Consider the following 24,566-nt stretch of genomic DNA (forward strand, 5'->3'; position numbering starts at 1 on the left):
AGATTGTGGCATATTATCTCTCAATGTTGCACCTTACCCACAAAACACAACGAGAAAAATGGCACAATTGCCAAATCCTCCTCTTGATAAAATTTTAAGGATTTATGTAATGCCCTCATTTGTTCAGAAATTATACGGGTTTTTTTTTTAAATTTATGTGTGAGAATAATTATCTTAAGATCTGCATTTTAGGCTAGAGGTTACAAATACCACGCAAGAAGAAACCATCAAACAGCAAGCGGCCCAAATTCAAGATCTTCAGAGCAACTTGTTAAGGACAAGTTTGGTAAGTCAGTCTCTTAATGTCTGCCCTACTGAAAAGGAATCCTTATTCCACTAGTGGTAGTACATAAGAATGTTTTGGATCATATGAAAAATCTCACAGATCGAAATATTAGGTTCATATTGTTCCTACTTGCTACTGGTGATGTAATTCTTCTATATAGATGAAGTGGATTGAATTCATAAAGTAATGATGTTTGTAGTGAGATTTTAATAAAAACATTGTGAGAGTCTAAGAAAAGCAACATTTTATATACACCACAGTGAGCGTTTGGTTTAGTCCACCTTTTGGCTATTGTGGATGATGCTGCTGTGAACGTTGGCATACAGATGTGTGAGTCCCTGCTAATATTTTTCAGCGTGTTTCAAACTTCCCCAAACTTTGAGTGATCATTTGATCTTGAGTTCTGGCTTTCTCTTGTAATCTCAACCCTTCAGTGAGAGTTTGAGAACAGGTTATTTTGATGATGATTTGTTGTAATTTGTAATTACAAATTTGCAATTTATTGTCTTCATCAAGAATGACTAGCAGGTTGTTATGCAAACGTCCTTCTCAAAGGAATGGACTTTTCTCTTTGTTGGATTTTGCAAAGGAAAAGAAATGCCAGTGAAAAACTAGAAATGGCTGCTCAGTCAGGGCCTTACCTAGTAACATAGTGCTCCTACTATTGCAAGTTCAGAAACTCATTTTTCTCCATTCACTTGAGTTAATCAGCCTTTCAGAGATTTCACAGTTCAATCTCAGAAAAGACTAATGTGCAGTTCAGGATTCTAATTTATTGATGTGTAGTGAAACCCCAACTGTTTTCCAAGCAGAACAGTTAATGTCATCCCACTCTCACCCTCCTTTGTAGGATTTACACTGTACATCCTAAGTGGGAGCAATGAGGTAGATACACTGATCCACTAGTTTCTTTCAGTCACAAAAGCTATATAATATACATGCAGGTTTCATTAGACAGCTATACCCGTCAGGGGAACTAGAACATTCTGTTGACTGGCCCTTTTTGTGGCTGAAGAGACACTGAAAATTATTTTCTTTTCTAGACCTCTTATAAATGAGTCACATTGTTTTAGGGTACTTTTCATGCGAGTAACATGACACTATGTTGATCAGTCTTCTATGAATGAGAGTGCGAGGCGTTGTCCTGCTACTGTGTCCTAAAGCAATCTTTAAGGTCTCAAAAACTAAAATTTGCAAGAATATCCGAAACTGATTAAGCTTTTATTAAAGAATAACGAGGGATTTTCTGTAGATGCCTATAGAAAGGAATTAGGGTTATGGCATGAAATTAGCTGCCACTGTAAGGTCTTCCCTGTGAAACAAAAATTTAGATAGCTTTCAGCCAACTCATAGCTCTGACTTCTCTAGAAGGCGCTTATCTCTTGAATCCCCAAATCAGAGGCTACCTGGGTTTAGATATTTGATGCACACAATTTTGAGGTGAAGAATCTGGATTCGGAAGAAGGTTAAGCTCTAGCCGACTTAACCTTCCTGACAATATAGTCAAGTATGCGTCTGAAAGGAACTTCAGAAGAGTTTCATAAGGTGAGATCTCTATGGACTAAGAAATTACTCGAAAGGAAACAAAGGCAAACCAGTGATCATCCAGCCCTTGTGATAAATGTCGTGTTATAAAAGAAAAGCGAGACAAACTATGCTGGTCAGCATCCTAAGGGTAAGAGTGCCCCCTAAGAGTCAATAAGAAAAACACACTCAAAGTAACACGGAAAAGAATCCAAATAAAATGTACGCAATTAGCTGTCTACAAAGGTAATCCGTGTCAAGTAATGATTTTTGAGTCTGTGGTTGAGGACGTTGTCTATCAGGACCTAGACGGAAGAGTGCAAAGTACAGATGGCCTAGGTAAAGGGGTCAAAGCTCAAAATGTGAATTAGAGAATCTGGTTTTGAAGCCTTAAGAGCGTTTGAAAAGACAGATAGCAAGGGGCAAGGACTCAATGTCAGGGGTTGCCGTCCTTTAGAAATAAGGTGGGGTTAGAAGAGCAGAGGGAGAGTATGGTCATTGTTATCAGCTGCTGCTGAGAAGTGAAACAGGATAAAGACTTTAAAAAAATTAAAAAAAAAAAAGGTCCTTGATGACCCTCAAACTTTCTTAGTGGAATGATAGGAATGAAAGGTAGGTTTTAGTGTAAAAGAAGGAAAGAAGTGAAGAAAAGTTGCATCTGTGGATGAGACGATACATTAAAAAATGTTCGAGTCCACTGCAAGGGGAGAAGCAGGGTGATAGATGGACAAAGCTTCAAAACTTAAGCAAATGGTTAATAGAAGAGGAGAAATTGAAATCTTTCTTCCTTATGCAGCCAGAACTGGGATTTACGGATTTATAGCACTTTACCAACTGCAAAGCTCTGGGGACAGCTTTTCTGATATGCTTTTACCACAAAGCCTTAATCTCTTCATCAGAGTACCTACTAAAGCAGTCTAACGTAAACAGTCCGGACATGAAATGATTGAGGAACTTTGGTTTAGCAAGACTCCATTATTTCCATGTCAGTGGCTTGCCTCTGATGGTCATGTAAAGGATTCATTACTCAATCTAGGAGGTGCTGTTTGGACTGTAGTCTGTGAGCATTGTCCACTGAGTAGTATAGAAAGGAAGTTAGTTAAAAGTATTATAAGTGGAAAAAAAGTACTGTTGGCTAGTGGCATTGGCGAAAGTTGTGTGAAGTACTGAGGAGAGATTCTGGGCCTCATGCTCCCCATTTGCTGCCACTTGCGGTGGAGTGAAGAATAACATCAGTATAATTTGTATAGGGGACCACTTCTACTGGCATGCCACCTGCCTAAACTATCACGTTGTATTGGAACGCAAAATACAGCAACAGTAATCATGCTAAATGCAGACACTTAGAGCTGACTATGTGCCGTGTACCCTTCTAAGTTGTTCATGTATTATTTCCTAATTTAATCTTCCCAACATCCCAGGTAGATACTATTATTATTTATTTGGAGATCACTTTTTTAAGGTTCTTTGTTTTGAGAGAGAGAGAGAGAGATTGTGGGGAAGGTCAGGTAGGGAGAGAGAGAGGGGGAGAGGGAGGGAGGGAGGGAGGGAGGGAGGGAGAGAGAGAGAGAGAGAGAGAGAGAGAGAGAGAGAGAGAGAAAATATCCCAAGCGGGCTCCTCGCTGTCCACGCAGAGCCTGATGTGGGGCTCAATCACATGACCCTGAGATCATGTCCTGAGCCGAAATCAAGAGCCAGACGCTGAACCGACTGAGCCACCCAGGTGCCCCAGTAGGTGCTGTTATTACCTTCATTTTACAGATGCAAAGACTGAGACACAGAAGTTTTAGGTAGTTTGCTCAAGGTCATATAGCTCATCACCAGCAGAATTGGGAATTTAGATCCAGGCATACTGGCTCCTACTAACTTACTGCTTCTCAAACTGTTCCATGAAATATCTTGTCACTGAAAACAGCATGTTCAGTTTTATAATCATGAGAATGGCAATGCCATTCACCTATGTGAATATTTGAAATCATAGTTGATGCGGTGCTTGGAGTATGAAAACAGAAATATTTACCATAAGGTAATTTCCTATATTCCCTCTATTTGACTGGTACATACATTTGTATGTTTATCTGATCATGTATAATTTAAAAACATTAAAAACATTATGTTTTTGTAGTAGAGTATGGTTGGTAAACTCTTCTGTAAGAGTATTGAAACATTTTTGGATTTTAGGCCATAGTCTCTGTTGTAGCAGCTCAGCTCTGCTGTTATGACCTAAAAGTAGCCATCAGTCAGCATATAGAGGAGAGTGTGGCTGGGTCCAATAAGATTTTAGTTACAGGGGCACTTGGGCGGCTTAGTTGGTTGAGCGTCCTGACTCTTAATTTCCACTCAGGTCATGATCCCAAACCTCACATCATGAGACCCGTCATGAGACCGAGCCCCTCATCAGGCTTCTCCCTGAGCTTGCAGCCTGCTTACGATTTTCTCTGTCTCTCCCTCTGCCTCTCTTCCCCACTTGTGCGTGCTGTGCTGTCTCTATCTCTCTCTCTCTCTCTCTCTGTGTCTCTGTCTCTTAAGTAAAAAAAAAAAAAAAAAAAACATTTAGTTACAGAAACAGGTATTGGTGTTCTACTAGATTGTCAGTAGTTAAAATTATTTTTTTTCTTTATTCTAGTTGCAAGAAGCACAGGATCGACATGCAGAGGCCGTAAGATATGCTGAGAAGACGTAAGATCATATGCAAAAGTATAATTTAAACCTCACAGAAAATAGCTTGATTATTTATAAAGCAGATAAGCAGTGTAGTATGAGAAATGTATTAGTTATGCCAGTATATCATTGTTAAGCTGGATACAAATTCCAGCTTTGAGCTATTTTGAAATGCAGATTGTGGCATATTATCTCTCAATGTTGCACCTTACCCACAAAACACAACGAGAAAAATGGCACAATTGCCAAATCCTCCTCTTGATAAAATTTTAAGGATTTATGTAATGCCCTCATTTGTTCAGAAATTATACGGGTTTTTTTTTTAAATTTATGTGTGAGAATAATTATCTTAAGATCTGCATTTTAGGCTAGAGGTTACAAATACCACGCAAGAAGAAACCATCAAACGGCAAGCGGCCCAAATTCAAGATCTTCAGAGCAACTTGTTAAGGACAAGTTTGGTAAGTCAGTCTCTTAATGTCTGCCCTACTGAAAAGGAATCCTTATTTCACTAGTGGTAGTACATAAGAATGTTTTGGATCATATGAAAAATCTCACAGATCGAAATATTAGGTTCATATTGTTCCTACTTGCTACTGGTGATGTAATTCTTCTATATAGATGAAGTGGATTGAATTCATAAAGTAATGATGTGAGAGTCTAAGAAAAGCAACATTTTATATACACCACAGTGAGCGTTTGGTTTAGTCCACCTTTTGGCTATTGTGGATGATGCTGCTGTGAACGTTGGCATACAGATGTGTGAGTCCCTGCTAATATTTTTCAGCGTGTTTCAAACTTCCCCAAACTTTGAGTGATCATTTGATCTTGAGTTCTGGCTTTCTCTTGTAATCTCAACCCTTCAGTGAGAGTTTGAGAACAGGTATTTTAATGATGATTTGTTGTAATTTGTAATTACAAATTTGCAATTTATTGTCTTCATCAAGAATGACTAGCAGGTTGTTATGCAAACGTCCTTCTCAAAGGAATGGACTTTTCTCTTTGTTGGATTTTGCAAAGGAAAAGAAATGCCAGTGAAAAACTAGAAATGGCTGCTCAGTCAGGGCCTTACCTACTAGTAACATAGTGCTCCTACTATTGCAAGTTCAGAAACTCATTTTTCTCCATTCGCTTGAGTTAATCAGCCTTTCAGAGATTTCACAGTTCAATCTCAGAAAAGACTAATGTGCAGTTTAGGATTCTAATTTATTGATGTGTAGTGAAACCCCAACTGTTTTCCAAGCAGAACAGTTAATGTCATCCCACTCTCACCCTCCTTTGTAGGATTTACACTGTACATCCTAAGTGGGAGCAATGAGGTAGATACACTGACCCACTAATTTCTTTCAGTCACAAAAGCTATATAATATACATGCAGGTTTCATTAGACAGCTATACCCGTCAGGGGAACTAGAACATTCTGTTGACTGGCCCTTTTTGTGGCTGAAGAGACACTGAAAATTATTTTCTTTTCTAGACCTCTTATAAATGAGTCACATTGTTTTAGGGTACTTTTCATGCGAGTAACATGACACTATGTTGATCAGTCTTCTATGAATGAGAGTGCGAGGCGTTGTCCTGCTACTGCGTCCTAAAGCAATCTTTAAGGTCTCAAAAACTAAAATTTGCAAGAATATCCGAAACTGATTAAGCTTTTATTAAAGAATAACGAGGGATTTTCTGTAGATGCCTATAGAAAGGAATTAGGGTTATGGCATGAAATTAGCTGCCACTTTAAGGTCTTCCCTGTGAAACAAAAATTTAGATAGCTTTCAGCCAACTCATAGCTCTGACTTCTCTAGAAGGTCCTTATCTCCTGAATCCCCAAGCCAGAGACTACCTGGGTTAATAACGGTTTTTTTTGGGGGGGGGGTGTTCTTATTAACTTTATATTTCATTTTTAAAAATTTACATCCAAATTAGCATATACTGAAGCAATGATTTCAGGAGTAGATTCCTTAATGCCCCTTACTCATTAAGACCATCCCCCCTCCCACAACCCCTCCAGCAACCCTCAGTTTGTTCTCCATATTTATGAGTCTCCTCTGTCCCGTCCCTGTTTTTATATTATTTTTGTTTCCCTTCCCTTATGTTCATCTGTTTTGTCTCTTGAAGTCCTCATACGAGTGAAATCATATGAATTTGTCTTTCTCTGACTTACTTATTTCACTTAGCATTAATACCCTCCAGTTCCATCCACGTAGTTGCAAATGGCAGGATTTCATTCTTTTTGATTGCCAAGTAATACTCCATTGAATATATATACCACATCTTCTTTATCCATTCATCCATCGGTGGACAATTGGACTCTTTGCATACTTTGGCTATTGTTGATAGTGCTGCTATAAAGATGGGGGTGCATGTGTCCCTTTGAAACAGCACACCTGTATCCCTTGGATAAATGCCTAGTAGTGCAATTGCTGGGTCGTAGTGTAGTTCTGTTTTTAGTTTTTTGAGGAAACTCCATACCATTTTCCAGAGTGACTGCACCAGCAAAAGAGATCCTCTTCTCTGCATCCTCGCCAACATATGTTGTTGCCTGAGTTCTTAATGTTAGCCATTCTGACAGGTGTAAGGTGGTATCTCAGTGTGGTTTTGATTTCCCCCATGATGAGTGATGTGGAGCATTTTTGCCTGTGTCAGTTGGCCATGTGGATGTCTTCTTTGGAGCAGTGTCTGCTCATGTCTTTTGCCCATTATTTCACTGGATTACTTGTTTTTTTGGGTGTTGTGTTTGGTAAGTTCTTTGTAGATTTTGGATACTAACCATTTTTTTTTTAAATATATGAAATTTATTGTCAAATTGGTTTCCATAAACACCCAGTGCTCATCCCAAAAGATGCCCCCTTCAATACCCATCACCTACCCTCCCCTCAAAAATAAATAAACGTTAAAAAAAATTAAAAAAAAAAGAAAAAAAAGATGTTACCATCTTAATCAGGTGCAGTGGGGATAAGGTGCCTGGGTTATGGTATCTAAAGTATAGCCCCTTGAGTGCAAGTGCTCTCAATATGAGGACTTGAGAACTAAAGAGGCAGTTATTTACCACTCACAAATGCAACATTCTAGTCAACTGCTGAAGACTCTCCCGTTCAGAAAAAGATGGGAAGCACCCTAGTCTATAAGAGTTTTGAAATATAGCCTGATGCATGCTGTCAGTTCTTAAGTTAGGACTTAGTCCTAACCACGGAATACTTTCTCCATGTGTCTTCCCTTTCTTTACTCTTTGAGCTCTTGGTTCCTTCCTTTTCATAAGGAATGACCTGTATTTGCAGCTGTTTTCTCATCCTGCTTCCTCCCTGTGGGACTTCTAAGACCCAAAGGCCTCTTTTCATTTTGCACGATTTGGTCTCTTTTAGTCCAAGCTAGCAAATAGTATGCTTGCTACTGTAATTCTCTTACCTTTTTTGGTTTTCTGTAAATATTACTGGATTTCATGCCGTGTTTTAACAAAGCCAACCTCACAAGTCCTTTTGAGATAAGCTTTTCGCTTCAGGTTTCCTGTGAAGCTCTTATATGACAATGCCTTTAAAATTCGTCTACTCTTGGGGCTCCTGGCTGGCTCAGTTGGTAGAGCATGTGACACTTGATCTCTGGGACCTGAGTTTAAGCCCCATGTCGGGTGTGGAACCTACTTAAAAAAAAAAAAAATCTTATACTCTTAAGATCCTTAAAGAAATTTGAGGCACACCTTAAATCTTTCTGTTTTCCTGGTAGCACCCTGGATTTTCTCTTAACCCAAAAGCCATTTCTTCATTTTGGCAGTATTTGACAGTTCAACATGTATAGAGGCTGTAAATGAGAAACAGATACTTGAACCCAGTAAGTCCTGGTTCCTTTCTTTTTTTAAAAAAAATTTTTTAACATTTATTTATTTTTGAGACAGAGAGAGACAGAGCATGAACGGGGGAGGGTCAGAGAGAGGGAGACACAGAAGCTGAAACAGGCTCCAGGCTCCGTGCCGTCAGCACAGAGCCCGACGCGGGGCTTGAACTCACTGACCGTAAGATCATGACCTGAGCCAAAGTCGGCCGCCCAACTGACTGAGCCACCCAGGCGCCCCATCCTGGTTCCTTTCAATTGCATAGCCTTTCTTTAGTTTCTCTTTCCTATCCATTTTATTTTCAGGTATTTTGTAGCATGACTTCCCTTTCCTCCAGTGTCATTTTTCTTCACTTGATTAGAAACCCTTGCTGTCAGCCTCTTCACAGGCCATCAGGTTTCCACTAAGAGTCTCGTGGAGGCCCTTTTTGGGTCTCATTCTTACGCTTTTCTACATCTTTTCAGGTTCCACCTACCTCCTGGTTCAAAGGAAGTTTAGGTTTAGGTTTTTTTAAATAGCAGCACACCATTTTTAGTATCAGTATCTGTGGTAGTAATTTACTGCTGCATAATAAGCCACCTCAAAGCCTAGTAGTTCAAAACAGCATTTATCTTGTTCACTAATCTTTAGTTTAGGCAAAGCAGAGTAGGGCAACTCATTTCTTCTTCATTTGGCATCAGCTGGGATAACTGGAAACTGGAGACTAGAATCATCTAAAGGCTTGTTCATGCATGTGTTTGGCTGTTGAGGCTGGCCTTTGCCTAGGATGTTGGCTAGTCTCAGCTGGGTTATCTACATGAAGACTCACTAGGTAGCCTGGGATTCCTCAACGTGGTGGCTGGGTTCTAAGGGTGAGCTTCCCTAGAGAAAGAAAGTCAGATGGAAGCTATATCACATTTTCTAACCTGGCCTTAAAAATCACAGCAGTTCTGCATATTCTGTTCACTAGAAACCAGTTACTGAAGCCAGCATATATTTAAGGGGAGGAATTTTCACAGGAGAAGTATCAACGAATTTATAAAACCACTACATCCACTCACTTTGTCTTACCAATCATATATAATGGAAGGAAGTCCTTCCCAACTCAGCATCACTGAAACTCCAGCCAGTTTTGTTGTTATTTAGTATGATCTCTATTTTGTTTTTTGTTTTTTAATTTTTTTTTTAATTTTTTTTTTCAACGTTTATTTATTTTTGGGACAGAGAGAGACAGCATGAACGGGGGAGGGGCAGAGAGAGAGGGAGACACAGAATCAGAAACAGGCTCCAGGCTCTGAGCCATCAGCCCAGAGCCCGACGCGGGGCTCGAACTCACGGACCGCGAGATCGTGACCTGGCTGAAGTCGGATGCTTAACCGACTGAGCCACCCAGGCGCCCCTCTATTTTGTAGAAAGTAACAAAAGATTACAAGATAACAGTATTGAATTAAATTTTTTTTTGCCTCAAAAAAATATGTGGATCATCCAATTAAATTTTTATACTGGGAGATATGATTTCTTAACCTGGAGAATCATTTCTTCTGGGAATGCAGTTCAAATTAGCATAAAGCATTTGCAGTTCAGAAAAAGGCTGTGGCATTAGAATCATTACTTATAGATTCATGAATTAGAGTCTTATTTTCAGAGTCTTGGTATTTTTTTGACTCGGGCATACATAAGTCAATATGATACTGCTAAAACTTCTTTAAAAATTATGGAGTGTTAAGATGGGGGAAGGGCTAAGAGACTTTCTACTAAGAGGGGAGTTATTTTATGAAAGATAGGAAAGAATCATAGAAAAAGTATAGAATCAAGTGCAAATGTTGTATAGTAAACACAATGATAGCAAAGATCTATTTCAGTAACACCTGATGGCTTTAACTTTGCTCTTGATTTTCTGAGTTGTTAAGGTTCCACATTCTAAGACAGGGAACATTTTATTGCAAATGAATTTATTTAAAAATTTGAGTGCCTGGCTGGCTCAGTTACTCTTGATTCTGAGGTTGTGAGTTCAAGCCTCACACTGGGTGTAGAGATTACTTAAAATTTGAAAAAAAATTTTTGATAGTAGTTTTGAGTTAGACCCATTTCACTCCACTTCCAAACTATATTATTTTATTCATGCAGGCTGATGACCTTACAACAAAACTGGAAACTACATCTTCAAAATGTCTACACCTGGATGCAAGAAATCAAGTTCTTCAACAGGAGTTATTGTCAATGAAAGCTTTAGGAAAAAAATGTGAAAAACTAGAGAGCAATAGCAAGAAGTTACAACAAGAAGTCGTAAAATTGAAAAGTTTTATGGAAATGAATATGGTAGAACGCAGTCAAGTGGAACAGTATAAACGGGAGATTGAAGAAAGAGCACGACTGGAGATAGTAGAAAAATTAAAGGAAGTCAATCTGTTTTTACAGGTTAATTTATTGATCTGTAATGTGCTTTAACTCATTGCACTGCAAATTACATTTTGGATAGATGTATTACATAGGTTTCCTCTACTTGTTTTATGGTAATTTGTAGATTTCTAGAGGCATTTGTTCCTCCCTTTAAAGATTTCAGTTTTCATCATTATTCTCACTAAATTGAGAGGATAAGAAAAAATTATGATTTAAACAACTATTCTCACTATTAAGAGGAAAGAAAAAATTATGATTTAAAAATTATACTGTACTTGGATTATTCTTAAGTTTATTTTTGACTTTTAAAATTTTGTCATTGATTCTATTTGAATTATCAGATTGCATGAATACTAATACAAGAATGATTGAACTTTAATTTTATAAATCATAATTTAATTCAGTTGACATTGATGATAAATATTTTACACGAGCTTTTTTTCATTTAAAATTGCTCTCTGAATAATTGACTCAGAACTAAAGGAAACAGGTATAATTATTCAGATTATAGCTATTTTAAAACTATCCTGTTAATTTGCTTTAGGCACAAGCAGCAGCTCAAGAAAACTTAGACCAATTAAGAGAAAATGCTCATGCTTCAATGAGAAGTCAAATGGAACTTAGAATTAAAGATCTGGAATCTCAGGTCTCTACAATGAAGACTTCTCAAGAAGATTCTACTAAAACTGAGTTGGAAACATACAGGCAACTCTACCTAGAAGAATTAAAAGCTAGAAAGTCCTTGAGAAATAAGCTGAACAGGTAAGTCAAAACAGAATCATAGACAAGAAATTTAGCTCATTAATTTGCCTCTAAAGCATGATTTCTGTGCAGCCAAGATCATGAGATGAGTAGGAAGTGAAAGCCAACTAGATCGTGTAATTTTGGAAAATGATGTTTCTAAGTGAACTTACTTTTGAAATGTTAGTCCAGGACGGTTTGCATCCCTCCTCTTTTTTTTGGTTTTACCGGACCTCTCCCCCCCCCCCCCCCCCCGTATGTTTTCCAGTGATCGGATCTGCTAGTCTTTAAGTGAATTGTTTGAAGCTTTCTCATTTAGAAGCATATTATTATAAAATTGCTTGTCAGAATTACCCTAAATAGAAATGTCAATGAGTTTCTTTTTGGAAGATTACATCTTTAACCTAAAAGGTCAAGTACTACTACTACTCATCCTGGCAGCTTGGTACATTTTTTCTCTTGATTGTGATCTTTGGTATTATTACTAGAGTGGGCCTTGAGACAAACTATCCTTTATGCTTTTTCTACTTTAACATAAAAGCATACAGGTGAAATACAGAAAGACTCACACAGGGCTGAAGGGGAGTATAATTCCCAAAGTGGCTAAAAAGAGCACCATGGTGGGAGGGAGGTGTGTGGAAGACTGAAGACAGAAAGGGCAGATTCTGCCTCCAGTGCCTTGGTAACTGTTATAAGCTAATTGCCTCTGTAGCTGTTTTAGTTCTTTCTGATCACACCTCTGCCATCTACTATCTCCCCTAAAGATTGTTGGTCTCAGTGATTCCTCGGTGTCAAATGCTCAGTTTCTTTGAGATAATAAGTGAAATGTACAAGAGTGGTGAAAGCAAATGCTTGAAAATGTCTTTGAGGGATGGTTTATTTTTATATCTGTAAACAGGTTTACTAAATATAAGTATGTATATATACTGGCATCCTGAAGGATCTTGTCAGTACAGCCATTCCAGAAGACAGCAAGTATTATTCGTTAAGCCATGTACATCACTGATAGCCACTTCTCTCCCTTCCCTCATTTGAATTGTTAGGGATCCCCCTGGAAACATAAGTATTTCTTGAGAACAATTTTAAAAGTATAGTTTTAGATAGTGGGTGTGCTCTGTCACATGTTCAGTGTTAAAACACTGTTCAATGGCAAATGCTATTTACTATTATGGAAACTTAAAAAGATGTAAGTCATTTAGGAATGATTTAGGGAAAGAGAAAATGTATTTGTGTTTTCTAATCTTCACAGGACTAATGAGAGACTATCAGAGATCAATACAAAACTTCTGGTAGAGAGACAGCAGCACCAAACTTTACTCGGCACTCTTACTCTGAGGTCAGGCCTGGAACCACCTTATTGTGGACATTTTGAAAATAATTTAGTGCTTAATAGAAATCTTACTCCAAGAGGAAACTTAATGATTCCTACCTCAAACCCACGGCCGTCATATGACTACAGGGAGACTTCCTTGTGGAAGGTTAGTTATATTATCTGCTTTACTTTGGGTTTCAGATATCTGATATAATTGTTGCTTTTAATTTGGTGAAATTCTGAGTTGTTTAAGTAACTAATACATACGAAGTAAAAATCATAATTATATGTGCTAAGAAAGAACTGAGGTAAATTTTATAATTTTTTGTTTTTTAGTCCCCGGATCTCTCATTTTCAAGGGATACTTATTTTTATTTTATTTTATTTTATTGAGAGAGTGAGTGAGTGCATTCAGGGGAGGGGCAAAAGGAGAGGGAGAAAGAGAATCCCAAGCAGGTTTCATGCTGAGCACAGAGCCCAATGTGGGGCTCAGTGTCAAAAACCATGAGATCATGACCTGAGTCAAAATCAAGATTTGGGCGCTTAGAACAACTGAGCCACCCAGGTGCGCCACGAGAGACACCTAGTATTAACTGTATTCAATAAATATAACTAAACTGACCCATTTTAAATTTCTTGAAAAGCTTTCATTTAAATTTGATTTTAGAAAGTAAATGGTATTGCCTGCTAACCACAGGTACACTTAGATGCTTGGACTTACTTTCAGTTGGCAGTGGTTCATAAACATTTGAAAGTTTTGCTATAATCCAGTTTTTGCACCCCTGTACATAAGTGAATGATCGGTCTCCAAACACTTAACGACATAATGAATGTTTACTATTTAAAAGAATCCATGGGGGTGCCTGGGTGGCCCAGTCAGTTCAGCGTCCAACTCTTGATCTCAGCTCAGGATTTGATCTCAGGGTCATGAGTTCAAGTCCTGCATTGGGCTCTACGCTGGGCATGGAGGCTACTTAAAAAAAAAAAAAAGAATCCATGATAAGTCCTTTTTATGAATTAAATCAACTTGCAACACTAAAAAGGTTAATTTCTCTTTTAAGTTACAATTTTGGTATTTTCTTACACGAGAATACATCCTTAATTGCTTTCTTACTAATGACACTCTTTTTTCTTTTTCCTTTTTTTTTTTTTTTGACTTATAGCACCTTGTTTCAATTTTTATAAACTGTCTTGCTGAGCAATTGTAAAGCATTTTCTAAATAGCTAAATCAAGCAAATATTTGAATCAAGCCATTATTTGAATACTAACAGTTAAATTTTTTTTTTTTCAACGTTTATTTATTTTTGGGACAGAGAGGGACAGAGCATGAACGGGCGAGGGGCAGAGAGAGAGGGAGACACAGAATCGGAAACAGGCTCCAGGCTCTGAGCCATCAGCCCAGAGCCCGATGCGGGGCTCGAACTCACGGACCGCGAGATCGTGACCTGGCTGAAGTCGGACGCTTAACCGACTGAGCCACCCAGGCGCCCCTTTTTTTCTTTTTTTAATTTTTTTTTTTGAATACTAACAGTTAATGAGAAAATCCTTTTAATTAAAAATTCTTCAAAATTTTTCTTTGAATTAAAATTTGCTGATATATAGTTTTTCTGTGTATACTTTTCTCACCCTCTTATTTTTTTGATAAGTGGAAAGGTATAAATAAAATCACACATGTGTTCTTACTCATGGACTTCAAAGCTATTTTCACCATTGAAACACAGATTTTACCTAGAAATAAACAAAGGTCACAGAGGTAAGTATTTAGGAAAAGAGCTTTTGGGGGAAAGATGCAACATTACCTTGGTAGTTCCTTAAGTCATGGCATATAAAAAACGTGGTTTATATTTTACATAGTATTTATTAATGGTGATATAAAATTGTTTGAATAAAGCCTTCCCCCATCGTCTGGTATTGAGTTATTAATTTTGTAAGTCTGGTATAGTAATGTTGTCCCATTCATTTTATAAGGCCTGAATATAATGCTATTGTCAAAAAAGTGTTATGGTTCCTCAAAAACTTAAAAATAGATATTCATTAATTCCACTACTGCGTATTTACCCAAAGAAAATGAAAACACTAATTTGAACAGTTGTGTGCATCCCTATGTTTATTGAAACATTGTTTACAATAACCAAAATATGGAAGCAACGTAAGTGTCCATTGATAGATGAATGGATAAAGAAGATGTGTAATATGTATACAATGAAATATACCTCAGCTATCAAAAAGAATGAGATCTTGCCATTTGTGACAACATTGATAGACCTAGAGGGTATTATGCTAGGTGAAATAAAATAGGTGAAGAGGAGTAAGAGGTACAAATTCAGTTATAAATAAGTCACAGGAATGAAGAATACAACATATGGAATATCATCAATAATATTGTATTAATGTTGTATGGTGACAGAGGGTAACTACACGTACAGTAGTGAGCATAGCATAGTGTATACAATTGTCCAATCTGAATTTGTATATTGAAACTAGTGTAACATTGTATGTCAGCTATACTTCAATTAAAAAAAGGTATTAGGGAAAACAGTCTCTGAAAATATTGGGAAACATGTCAGCCAAAATATTTGTCCTCACACCTAAATTTGTAAAGACATTGGAATCCTTATCACCACAGTGTTGATTATGTTCAGTACACTATTTTGGAGCCCGTTTGGGGCATTCAGGGAGAGGCTACTTTTATAAGAAAGATCTAAATAAGAACATTCTAGATAGGAACAGTTGTAATATACAGTTGACCCTTGACCAACATGGTTTCAAACTGTGCTGGTCTACTTTACTTACACATGGATTATTTTTGGATACTGTATAGTACTGTAAGTGTATTTCCTCTTCCTTCTGTTTTTCTCAATGTCATTTTTTTGCCCTGGCTTATTCTACTGTACAAAACATGTATTAATCGACTGTTTATGTTACCGGTAAGGCTTCCGGTCAACAGTAGGCTATTAGTAATTAAGTTTTGGGGGGATGAAAAATTATATGCAGGTTTTTGACTGCACCCCAACCCCTGTGTTATTCAAGGGTCACCTGTAGTTTGAAATATTCATACACATTTGATAAGTAAGTAGATAACCATAACTTTAATAAGTCAAGTGTTTCAAAATTTGGTGCTAAAGTTACAATTGAAAATTGTATATTGTTTTCCTTATCTCTAATTGAGAAAATTATAAATCAGAAGCTAAGTTTGAAAACTGTTGTAACCCTATATTTTTCCTTTCTTCAAATAGATTTTCTGAAATCTTTGTGTGCATATGAAAAGAAATAAGTGTTTTAGTCATAATACTGATAGCAAAATATTTTAACTCAATTTTTTGCCAGTAGAATTTCCACATGACAGTATGACAGTCCCACTTTCTTCATTTTATATGTATTTAAGAGTCAGTCCTGAAAAATTAATAGCAAAAAGCATTCCTTCAAATTTTGTTTTTCTAAAAGTAAAAAAATGGAAAGCCCATTTTAAGGAACAATACATTAAGGTAAAAAACTGCTTAAACTTTCATAAATGGCAGTTTTTCTAATAATTTCCAAGTAATAATTCAGTATACAATATGATTCTTGTTTAAACTTTTTTGTACCAGTAGGATCAAACATCACCTTTCAGAGATGATACACATTCAATAGACCAATGTTAATTGTGCTTTTTATCAGATTCACTTAAGTAGCATTGTATATATATATATATGTGTGTATATATATATATAATATACACATATATATACACACATATATACGTGTGTGTGTGTGTATATATATATATATATATATATATATATATATATGTATGTATCTGTTCTCAATTATCTAAAACTAAAATAGGAATTTATTTTATTTATGTGATTGTCCTTCTATTTAAGCAATCCCTAACTTTGGTTTAGTCTCTACAAGTATTATTTCAAGACCACATGTTATAAGCTATATATAATTCCTACAATGTCTTTTGTTTACCTTACACATTCTAAATAATATTTGACTTATTTCAGATGCAGTGGGAGTTGGAAAAAAGTATAACCAGAGCACTGGAAGAAGGTATGTTGCCAATATGTATGAATTTAGATATCATTGATTTCTGAAATAAACTCTAAATAGTAAATGGCATCCCTCCCTTTCCATTGTTTGGATGATAGATACTACATTCACATTTTTTGTACATATCTAATAAAAAATGTAAAAGTATGAGCATAATGAAGAACATACTTCTTCCTCATTTAGTCATCATGTTTCATAGCTCTTTTAAAATCTCCCAAAAGTCTAGTGCACCCAGGTGGCTCAGTTGGTTGGCCGACTGATTTCAGCTCAGGTGGGTTCAGGCCCCACAGTGGGCTCTGTGCCGAAACCTCGGAGCCTGGAGCCTGCTTCAGATTCTGTGTCTCCCTCTCTCTGTGTCCCTGCCCGCTTGTGTTTTGTCTCTCTCTCAAAAATAAATGAACGTTAAAGTTTTTCAATCTCCTAAGTCTATATGTCTGTTATTATTTCTGGTGATAATCTTCCTTCACTGGTGCCATCCCTATGAAACTGTCAACCTGCACAAGTCTCAGAAAATGTGTGCTTTATCAAATTGTTGTTTCTGCTAGTAATAGAAGACGCAAAAAGCCAAAGTCGTTTTAGTAATGCTTGGTTAAGTAATTATAGGTCATATAGCTCTCACTTGACAGGTAATGGGTTTAAATCTTCGCTCATTGACTTTGTCATCATTGCTTTTGCCCTTGAGTCAAACTTCAAGTTCCTTAGCATGGAATGAAAACACCCAAATCAGTTTGCTTCTTGCCAGATTATTCAGCCTTGTCTCTCACTATTTGCCCTACTCTGCTGCTTTGCTCTAGCACCTTGTCAAACTAAACTACTCATAATTGCACAAGTGTTCTTCCTCACTTCTAGCTCTTTGTATGTGCTTCTTCCCTCTACCTAGCATACTTTTTCCTTGTCCTTCAGGTATCAGCTTACATATCACCTTCACCAAAGAGCAGACAATATTGACACAAAACTGGGATATCTCTTCTGTATACCAGTAGTGCTATGTTTTATACCTGTCACTTATACCTGTATACTTGGCTCTGTTTGGAAATGCCTGTTTGATTTTTCAGTTTATAGTTGATGATTGTTCAGGGTGGACTGTGTCCTCATCTTGTAATTTCACCTTGTAATGAAAAAACCAGAAACTCTGATATTTATCCACAATAGCAATTAATTCAGTGTGCAACCCTGAGCAAAATATATTTAATAGTAATCTTGGGTTTCATATTGCAGTTGTATGTAGGTATTTTTCATTTTTCTTAACACTTATTCATGAAGGCCCAGCTTTCCTTTCCTTCCCCTTGCCCTTCCCCTTGCCCTTCCCCTTGCCCTTCCCCTCCCCTCCCTTCCCTTCCCCTCCCTTCCCCTCCCCTCCCCTCCCCTCCCCTCCCCTCCCCTCCCCTCTGCTTTCCTTTCTTTCTAACTTGTAGTTAAAAGTATTTTGTATAAGGAATATAATTCTTTCTTTTCCTTTTCAGCTGCTACTGAATTTGAATCAGGATCCTGTAGAACTCCTTTAGTATCTACTGATGATTCAATTCTAAATCAAGACCTGGTATGGAAAGCGTCACAAGAATATGTAAAGATTTTGAACAAAAATTATATGATTTGAAAAATAGAAAAAATTTACTGGATGCTTACAAAACATTTTCATTGTTTCCCAATTGAACACACTATATGGCAAAATCTTGATTAAAGGAAAATGTTTTTGTATCATATGTGTGTGATGAAAATCTGTATAATATTTTAAACTATGCTTCTTGGCATCTCATTAACTTTTAAGCACATTTTGTACGTGGAAACCAGCACTAGAGGGTTTTACATACTTCAGACCGCTCCACTACCAGCTGTTTGAACAGCACCCAAACAACCAAGTTGCCATTAATACTTCAGTAGTGTTAATGGATGGCTTTTGTATTTTCCAATTTTTGTTACTATATGTGGACCTAAAGATTTAGACATTATTTTGATGTATTCCTGCTATGGCTATTGCCAATGTTTGTATGTATTACAATTTTTTATAATGCCATAAAACCTATGTATAATTGTAAACACTGATTCATAGCTCTTTCCACATGGAGAAATAAAATTTGTCTAAGGCTTTTCACCTTTTCTCTTTATTTATTTTTGATTTGCTTTTTGGAAACAAAGTTAGAGAAAAGAAAAACTAGAGAAAAAAAAAAGAACTTCCCCGCCCCCCCCAGAGTCATTTGCAAGTAAATTGCTAATGTGATGCCTGATTCCTGTAGCATTTAAATCCTACAAGTCAGTACATTCCACATAACTACCATACAACCTTCACAATCAGAACATTAACTCTAATACACTCAACGCTTGAATAATGGGGTTAAGGGCTCTGACCCCTATACCCCATAGTCAAAAAGCCATGAACAACTTTTGACTCCCAAAGACTTAACCACTACTACTACCAATAATCTTTTGTATATTATGTGTATCCTACTATATTGTTACAATAAAGTAAGCCAAAGAAAAAAATAATATGAAGAAAATTATAAAAGAAAATATATTTACAGTACTGAAGAAAATGTGTGTGTAATCAGTGCACCCATTAAAACTCTTTTGTTCAAGGGTTAAGTATAATTCTATCATTTATTCCTCGTAATTCTTTTTAAGTTTGGTCACTTATCTGTAGTATACGTTATACCAAGGAGGGTCCTGTTCAGAGCCATGTATTGAATTCAGTTGTGTGTCTTAGTCTCTTTCAGTCTAGAACAGTTCCTTTGTCTTTCCTTGACTTTCATGATTTTTAACCTTTTGACGAGTAAATTCCAGTAATGTGGAATGTCTTTCAATGTGGATTTTTCTTATGGTTTCCTTATGATAAAATTCAGATCATACGTTTTTAGCAAGAGTATCGCTACAGTCTACTCTTTTCATTGCATCCTATCACATGACCTGCAATTTGGATTTGTCCCAATACTGGTGATGTTGATGTTGGCCACTGGAGGTAGGATCTGCCAGGTTTCTCCCCTGGAATGTTAACTTTCTACTTTATAATTATTTAGTATTTTATGGGGAAGTACTTTGAGACATGTATTATCTCCTTTCTCAGACACCCTGTGCCAGGCCACCTCTTCTGCAGATGATGTGCCCCCCTGCAGGTTCTGAAAACCCACACTGGGCTATTTTTCCCCTGTGTAGATGCTTCCCCACCCTGTTCAGTCTGTGTTACTTCATTATTCTATATCATGCACTTTTCAGGGATGCTCTCACTTGAGCTCCAACACTGTGCAGGGTGACTGTCCCACACGTAATGCCTTCCCCATTCTGTCTAAGCTCCAACACCTCACTCTGGACCCCCACAACTCCATGCCTCTGTTTCTAGGACTGGGAACTAAAATGTTGGGGATGGGAAAGAAGAAAGGAAGGAAGGGCTCCACAGGTCTTTTATAATCAACTTGGCAAGCTCTCCAAAGCCAAGTTTCTGATTGGAATTGCATCGAATCTGGCAATAGTGTGTAAGGAAAGACATTTTTCATACTGATTTTCCCAAACAACTAGTATTTTAATTGCCTAAGCTTATTCCCCACAACATATTGTTTATTACTCGAGTATTTTATCTGCAGATTCCTTTGGATTTGGTTCATGCAGTGACATAGAATCTAAATAGTGGCATTTTCGTTTCTTTCCAATTCCTAGAACTTTAATTTTTTTTTTCTTTCCTACTACAAGAATGACGTTGAGTAAATGTGAGGATAATGAGTGTTTATGTCTTCTTGAAATTGCAACATGTAAAAGTATTTTTCTATAACTAGATAGTGGGGTTTTGAAAAGTATAGATCTTTTATTAGTCTCTTAGTTTGCTCTTACCGTTTATAACAGATCACCATCAACACAGTGTCTTAAAGCCATACACATTTATCTCACATTTTTATGGGTCAGAAGCTGAGCAGTGACTTAGCTGGGTCCTTTGCTCAGGTTCTCACAAGGCTGTACCCAAGGTGTCCGCTAGACTGCGCTTCCCCATTTGGGTGCTTCGATGGGGAAGAATCTGCTTCGAAGCCCACTGAGTTTGTTTTTATGAGAATTTCCTTGTGACTGTATGACTGGACTCATTTCCACAGCTCTTTGCTAGTTGGAGGCTTAGGTCCTAGTGGTTGCCCACGGTTCCCAGACGCTTGTCTTAGTCCTTTTGGGCTGCTCTAACAAAATACTATAGGCTTATGAAAAAAAGTTTTATTTTTCACAGTTCCGGAGGCTGGGAAGTCCAACATGAAGGCACTGGCAGATTCAGTGTCCAGCGACGGCCTGCTTCCTGGTTTATGGACGCTGGTCTTCCTGCTTGGTGCAGGGCCAAGGGAGCTCTCACAGCCCTCCTTTATAAGGGCACTAATCCCATTCATGAGGGCTCCACCTTCATGACTTAATCATTTCCCAAACCCCCCACTTCTAAATACTATCACGTTGAACATTAAGATTTAACACATGAATTTGGGTGAGTGGGGACACAAATAATTCAGTCTAGAGCAAGGCTGTTCCTTGTTCTTGGCCATGTAGACTTCCTCAATACGGCCGCTTAGTTTAGGAGGCCAGCAAGGAGAATGTCACTTCAGAGAAGGCTCAGTCCTCCTTGAAGGGTGCTCATGTGATTAGATCAGGTTTGCCTAGCATGATCCCCCTTTTGATGGACTCTGAAGTAACTGAATTAATTATGTCTGCACAATTCCTTTACATTGTCCATATTCTAATAGCTAGAGTCAAGTCACAGATCTTAAGAGAAAAGAATTATAAAGAAAAGGTGACAACACTAAAGGGCAGATATTATGGGGTCACTTAGGGTCTTTCTGCTACAAGTATATTAAGGAAGTTCCCTTATGATACTAGTTTCTAAGTTTTGTCATGAATGAATATTGAACGTTAATAGATGTTTACTTCACATCTATTGAGATAATTTTTTTAAGTGTTTATTTTTGAGAGAGACCAAGCAAGCCAGCAGAGGAGGAGCAGAGAGAGGGAGACAGGCTCGGAAGCAAGCTCTGCGCTGACAGTGGTGAGCCCAACGCGAGCCCCACGGGCTCAAGTTCACACACTGTGAGATCATGACCTGAGCCTAAGTTGGATGCTTAACCGACTGAGCTACCCAAGCACCCTGAGATAAGTTTTTAAAATATTTGTGAATGGGGGGAAGGGCCAAGATGGCAGAACAGCATGGAAGTTTTCTGTGTGTCTCGCATCCATGAAATACAGCCAGACCAACACTAAACCATCCTGCACACCTAGAAAACTGATTGGAGGACTAACACAACAATCTGCACAACCTGAACCGCAGAATCCAGCAGGAATTTACCCCAAAAGAAAGAGCATAAAGAAACGACAGCCAGGGATTTAACCAACACAGATACTAGCAAGATGTCTGAACCAGAATTTGGAATCACGATAATAAGAATATTAGCTGGAGCCGAAAATAGATTAGAATCCCCTTCTGCAGAGATAAAAGAAGTAAAAAATAGCCAGAATGAAATAAAAAGTGCTATAACTGAGCTGCAATCACGGATGGATGCAGAGGTGGCAAGGATGGACGAGGCAGAACAGAGAATCTGTGACCTAGAGGACAAACTTGTACTCTGTCTCTCAGAAGCAAATAAATGTAAAAAATTAAGATGCATATTAGACAAAAACAGAAGTTGTTTTATCTTTTGGATGACACTTTGCTTTAAATTGCTTTTTTTTTTCTTTTTTGAGGAATACTGATGTCCTTAGGTGATCTTTAAGTAATGATTAATTACTATTACCAGGTACTATAGGCTCATCAGGTTTTACCCTTTTTCATGTCCAGTATATATATTTTTGATTTTATTTTTAATTGGTAGGAGTAGAAAGATGAAAGGTAACTTTAACTGAATAGACTTTTCCTTTAATGAGGATAAGTTACAGGTGGGTGACAAAAAAGAAAGAGATGTGCCTTAGATTCACACAAGACTAGGTTTATTCATAGCTTTCCTACTTACTAGGTGTTGTGACCTTGGGAGCATTACGTATCATCACTAAATATGTTTCCTGATATGAAAAGGAGGATAATAATACATCCTTCAAGGGTGGTTGTGCGTAAATTATATTTTATATACATAGCATTTAATTTAGTGCCTACCATATGCTTATCAGCATCGTTAACTATAATTATGCCTATTTTATTAGCATTCACATTAAAATATTATCATTTTAAGCCTGCAGATAGTTTTTATACTTACTTGACCTGCACTGTGTCAGATTAAGGAAGACATGGGGAATTCTTTTTTAAAATCTTTACCTATACAGATAAGTGACCTCCACATAGTTTCTTGTTTATCAAAGGACTTTAAATTAGCAACTCTATAATACATTACCCAAGTGGGACAAGAAGCTCCCTTTTGTCCCTTCATTTTAGTCTTGGAGATAATTTACAAAGATGAACACTTGAACATGTAAATGGTTGATTCTGAACAGACAGGCAAGATATTAACCTGATAAAGTATATCGAAATTAGTTGTTTAAATAACTCTAAATTCCTAAGAGTGAAGTTATCTCTGTTATTTTAGAACAGCCCTCATGCTTGCTGTAAATTCTGAATCAACAAATGTAGTCAGGCTTCTTCTTCAGCAAGGTATTGATCCCTTTCCTCAAGTTGTATATGCATGGACTGCAGATGAATATGCTTATATTAAGGGTTTTAATCTGTGTTTGCATTAAAATGCTAGTTATTACTAAACTGAGGTTTAAGATAATTTAACTGTTAACTTCGTACGTAACAAATGGGATTTCGTAGTTTGGTCAGGCAGTTTTGGAATGGCAGTTGGTTAGTCCACAACATTAGCCAGAAATCAAGCAAAGGACTAGACTAGTTGGAGGTAGAAATGTGTGCAGGATTCTTTATCTCGGGACTTTTGAGACCTTTATCCTTAAGGATCCTAACCTTACCCCTTTCGTTTCAAGTATAACCCCTATGCATGGGGTACAAATAATGTTACATCTCTGTGTTTTCTAACTAGTAACTTGGGTCTTGAAATGTTCAGTTGTGTGGAAAACCCTGTACTTTCCTTTGAGAGCTATCTCCTGTACTCTCTCCCTTGAATTTTCCAAGAACCAAAGGAGCACCCTAAGACCAAAGAGACAGTCCTCTTTCACAAGTCGTAGGGAGGGGAAAAAAGAACATCCTGATCATTCTACTGTTTCCTTTGATTCTGTTGCTGCGGCATTGCTGTTGAAACTGGTGCTGCAGTCTGGTCGTGATTGACCTTTGCTCCCAGGATTCCCTTGCTGATCCAGATTTTTCAGTCTTCATGGTGATCCACACTTAGATTTCAAAGTTACAAAGTTTCTTTTGTTCACTGCACATGCAGCACATATGCTCAGCAGCTATCCCAAAGCACCAGCACCCTGTTCTGGCAGCTGGGCCTCCTGGCTTTAATCATACACCCCTTTCCCTACACACTCAAAAACCTTATGTGGAACCCATATCTTAGCCTAGACTTTCATTATGAGTTACCCTCTGAGGATCTTGTTTCTCTTTTTTTTTGCCAGAAGATGTTAGTTGGGACCATTCTAAGCTGTCAGAGATGTTTAAATAGTGCAGCAGGAAGAGATCGGGCTTCCCTTTCTCCTTTGTTAGTAGATCTGTACCCCTGCCTTTTTTTTTAAAAAAGCATGGAGCCTAACATGGGGCTCAAACTCATGACCCTGAGATCAAGACCCAAGTTGAGATCAAGAGCTGGGTGCTCAACTGACTGAGTCCCCGCACCCCCTGTACCCCCACTTTAAATCCTGTGCAGCAGGTGCCCCTGTACCCCTGCTTTAAATCCTGTGGAGCACCTTTTCTGAGGTC

At 37.6% G+C, this 24,566-nt stretch overlaps 1 protein-coding gene across 15 annotated transcripts in view; it reads left to right on the forward strand.

Annotated features, from left to right (window-relative positions):
- Nucleotides 1-18,854, forward strand: part of LOC101087752 (ankyrin repeat domain-containing protein 26) — a 107,297-nt gene extending 88,443 nt beyond the window's left edge. For 13 of the 15 annotated variants that reach the window (XM_045061039.1, XM_045061042.1, XM_045061047.1 and 10 more), the window contains 8 exons: nt 193-286; nt 4,437-4,489; nt 4,839-4,932; nt 10,401-10,691; nt 11,218-11,435; nt 12,664-12,892; nt 16,717-16,762; nt 18,226-18,854. In XM_045061039.1, the coding sequence (XP_044916974.1) occupies nt 193-286; nt 4,437-4,489; nt 4,839-4,932; nt 10,401-10,691; nt 11,218-11,435; nt 12,664-12,892; nt 16,717-16,762; nt 18,226-18,359 (1,159 nt within the window). In that variant the 3' untranslated portion in view covers nt 18,360-18,854. The remainder of the gene's footprint in view (nt 1-192; nt 287-4,436; nt 4,490-4,838; nt 4,933-10,400; nt 10,692-11,217; nt 11,436-12,663; nt 12,893-16,716; nt 16,763-18,225) is intronic. The other 2 variants (XM_045061046.1, XM_045061048.1) reach the window with 1 other exon arrangement.
- The last annotated feature ends 5,712 nt before the right edge of the window (nt 18,855-24,566 follow it).

This window comes from Felis catus, chromosome B4 (assembly GCF_018350175.1).
Source record: "Felis catus isolate Fca126 chromosome B4, F.catus_Fca126_mat1.0, whole genome shotgun sequence".
In the NCBI taxonomy this organism is placed as follows: Eukaryota; Metazoa; Chordata; class Mammalia; order Carnivora; family Felidae; genus Felis; species Felis catus.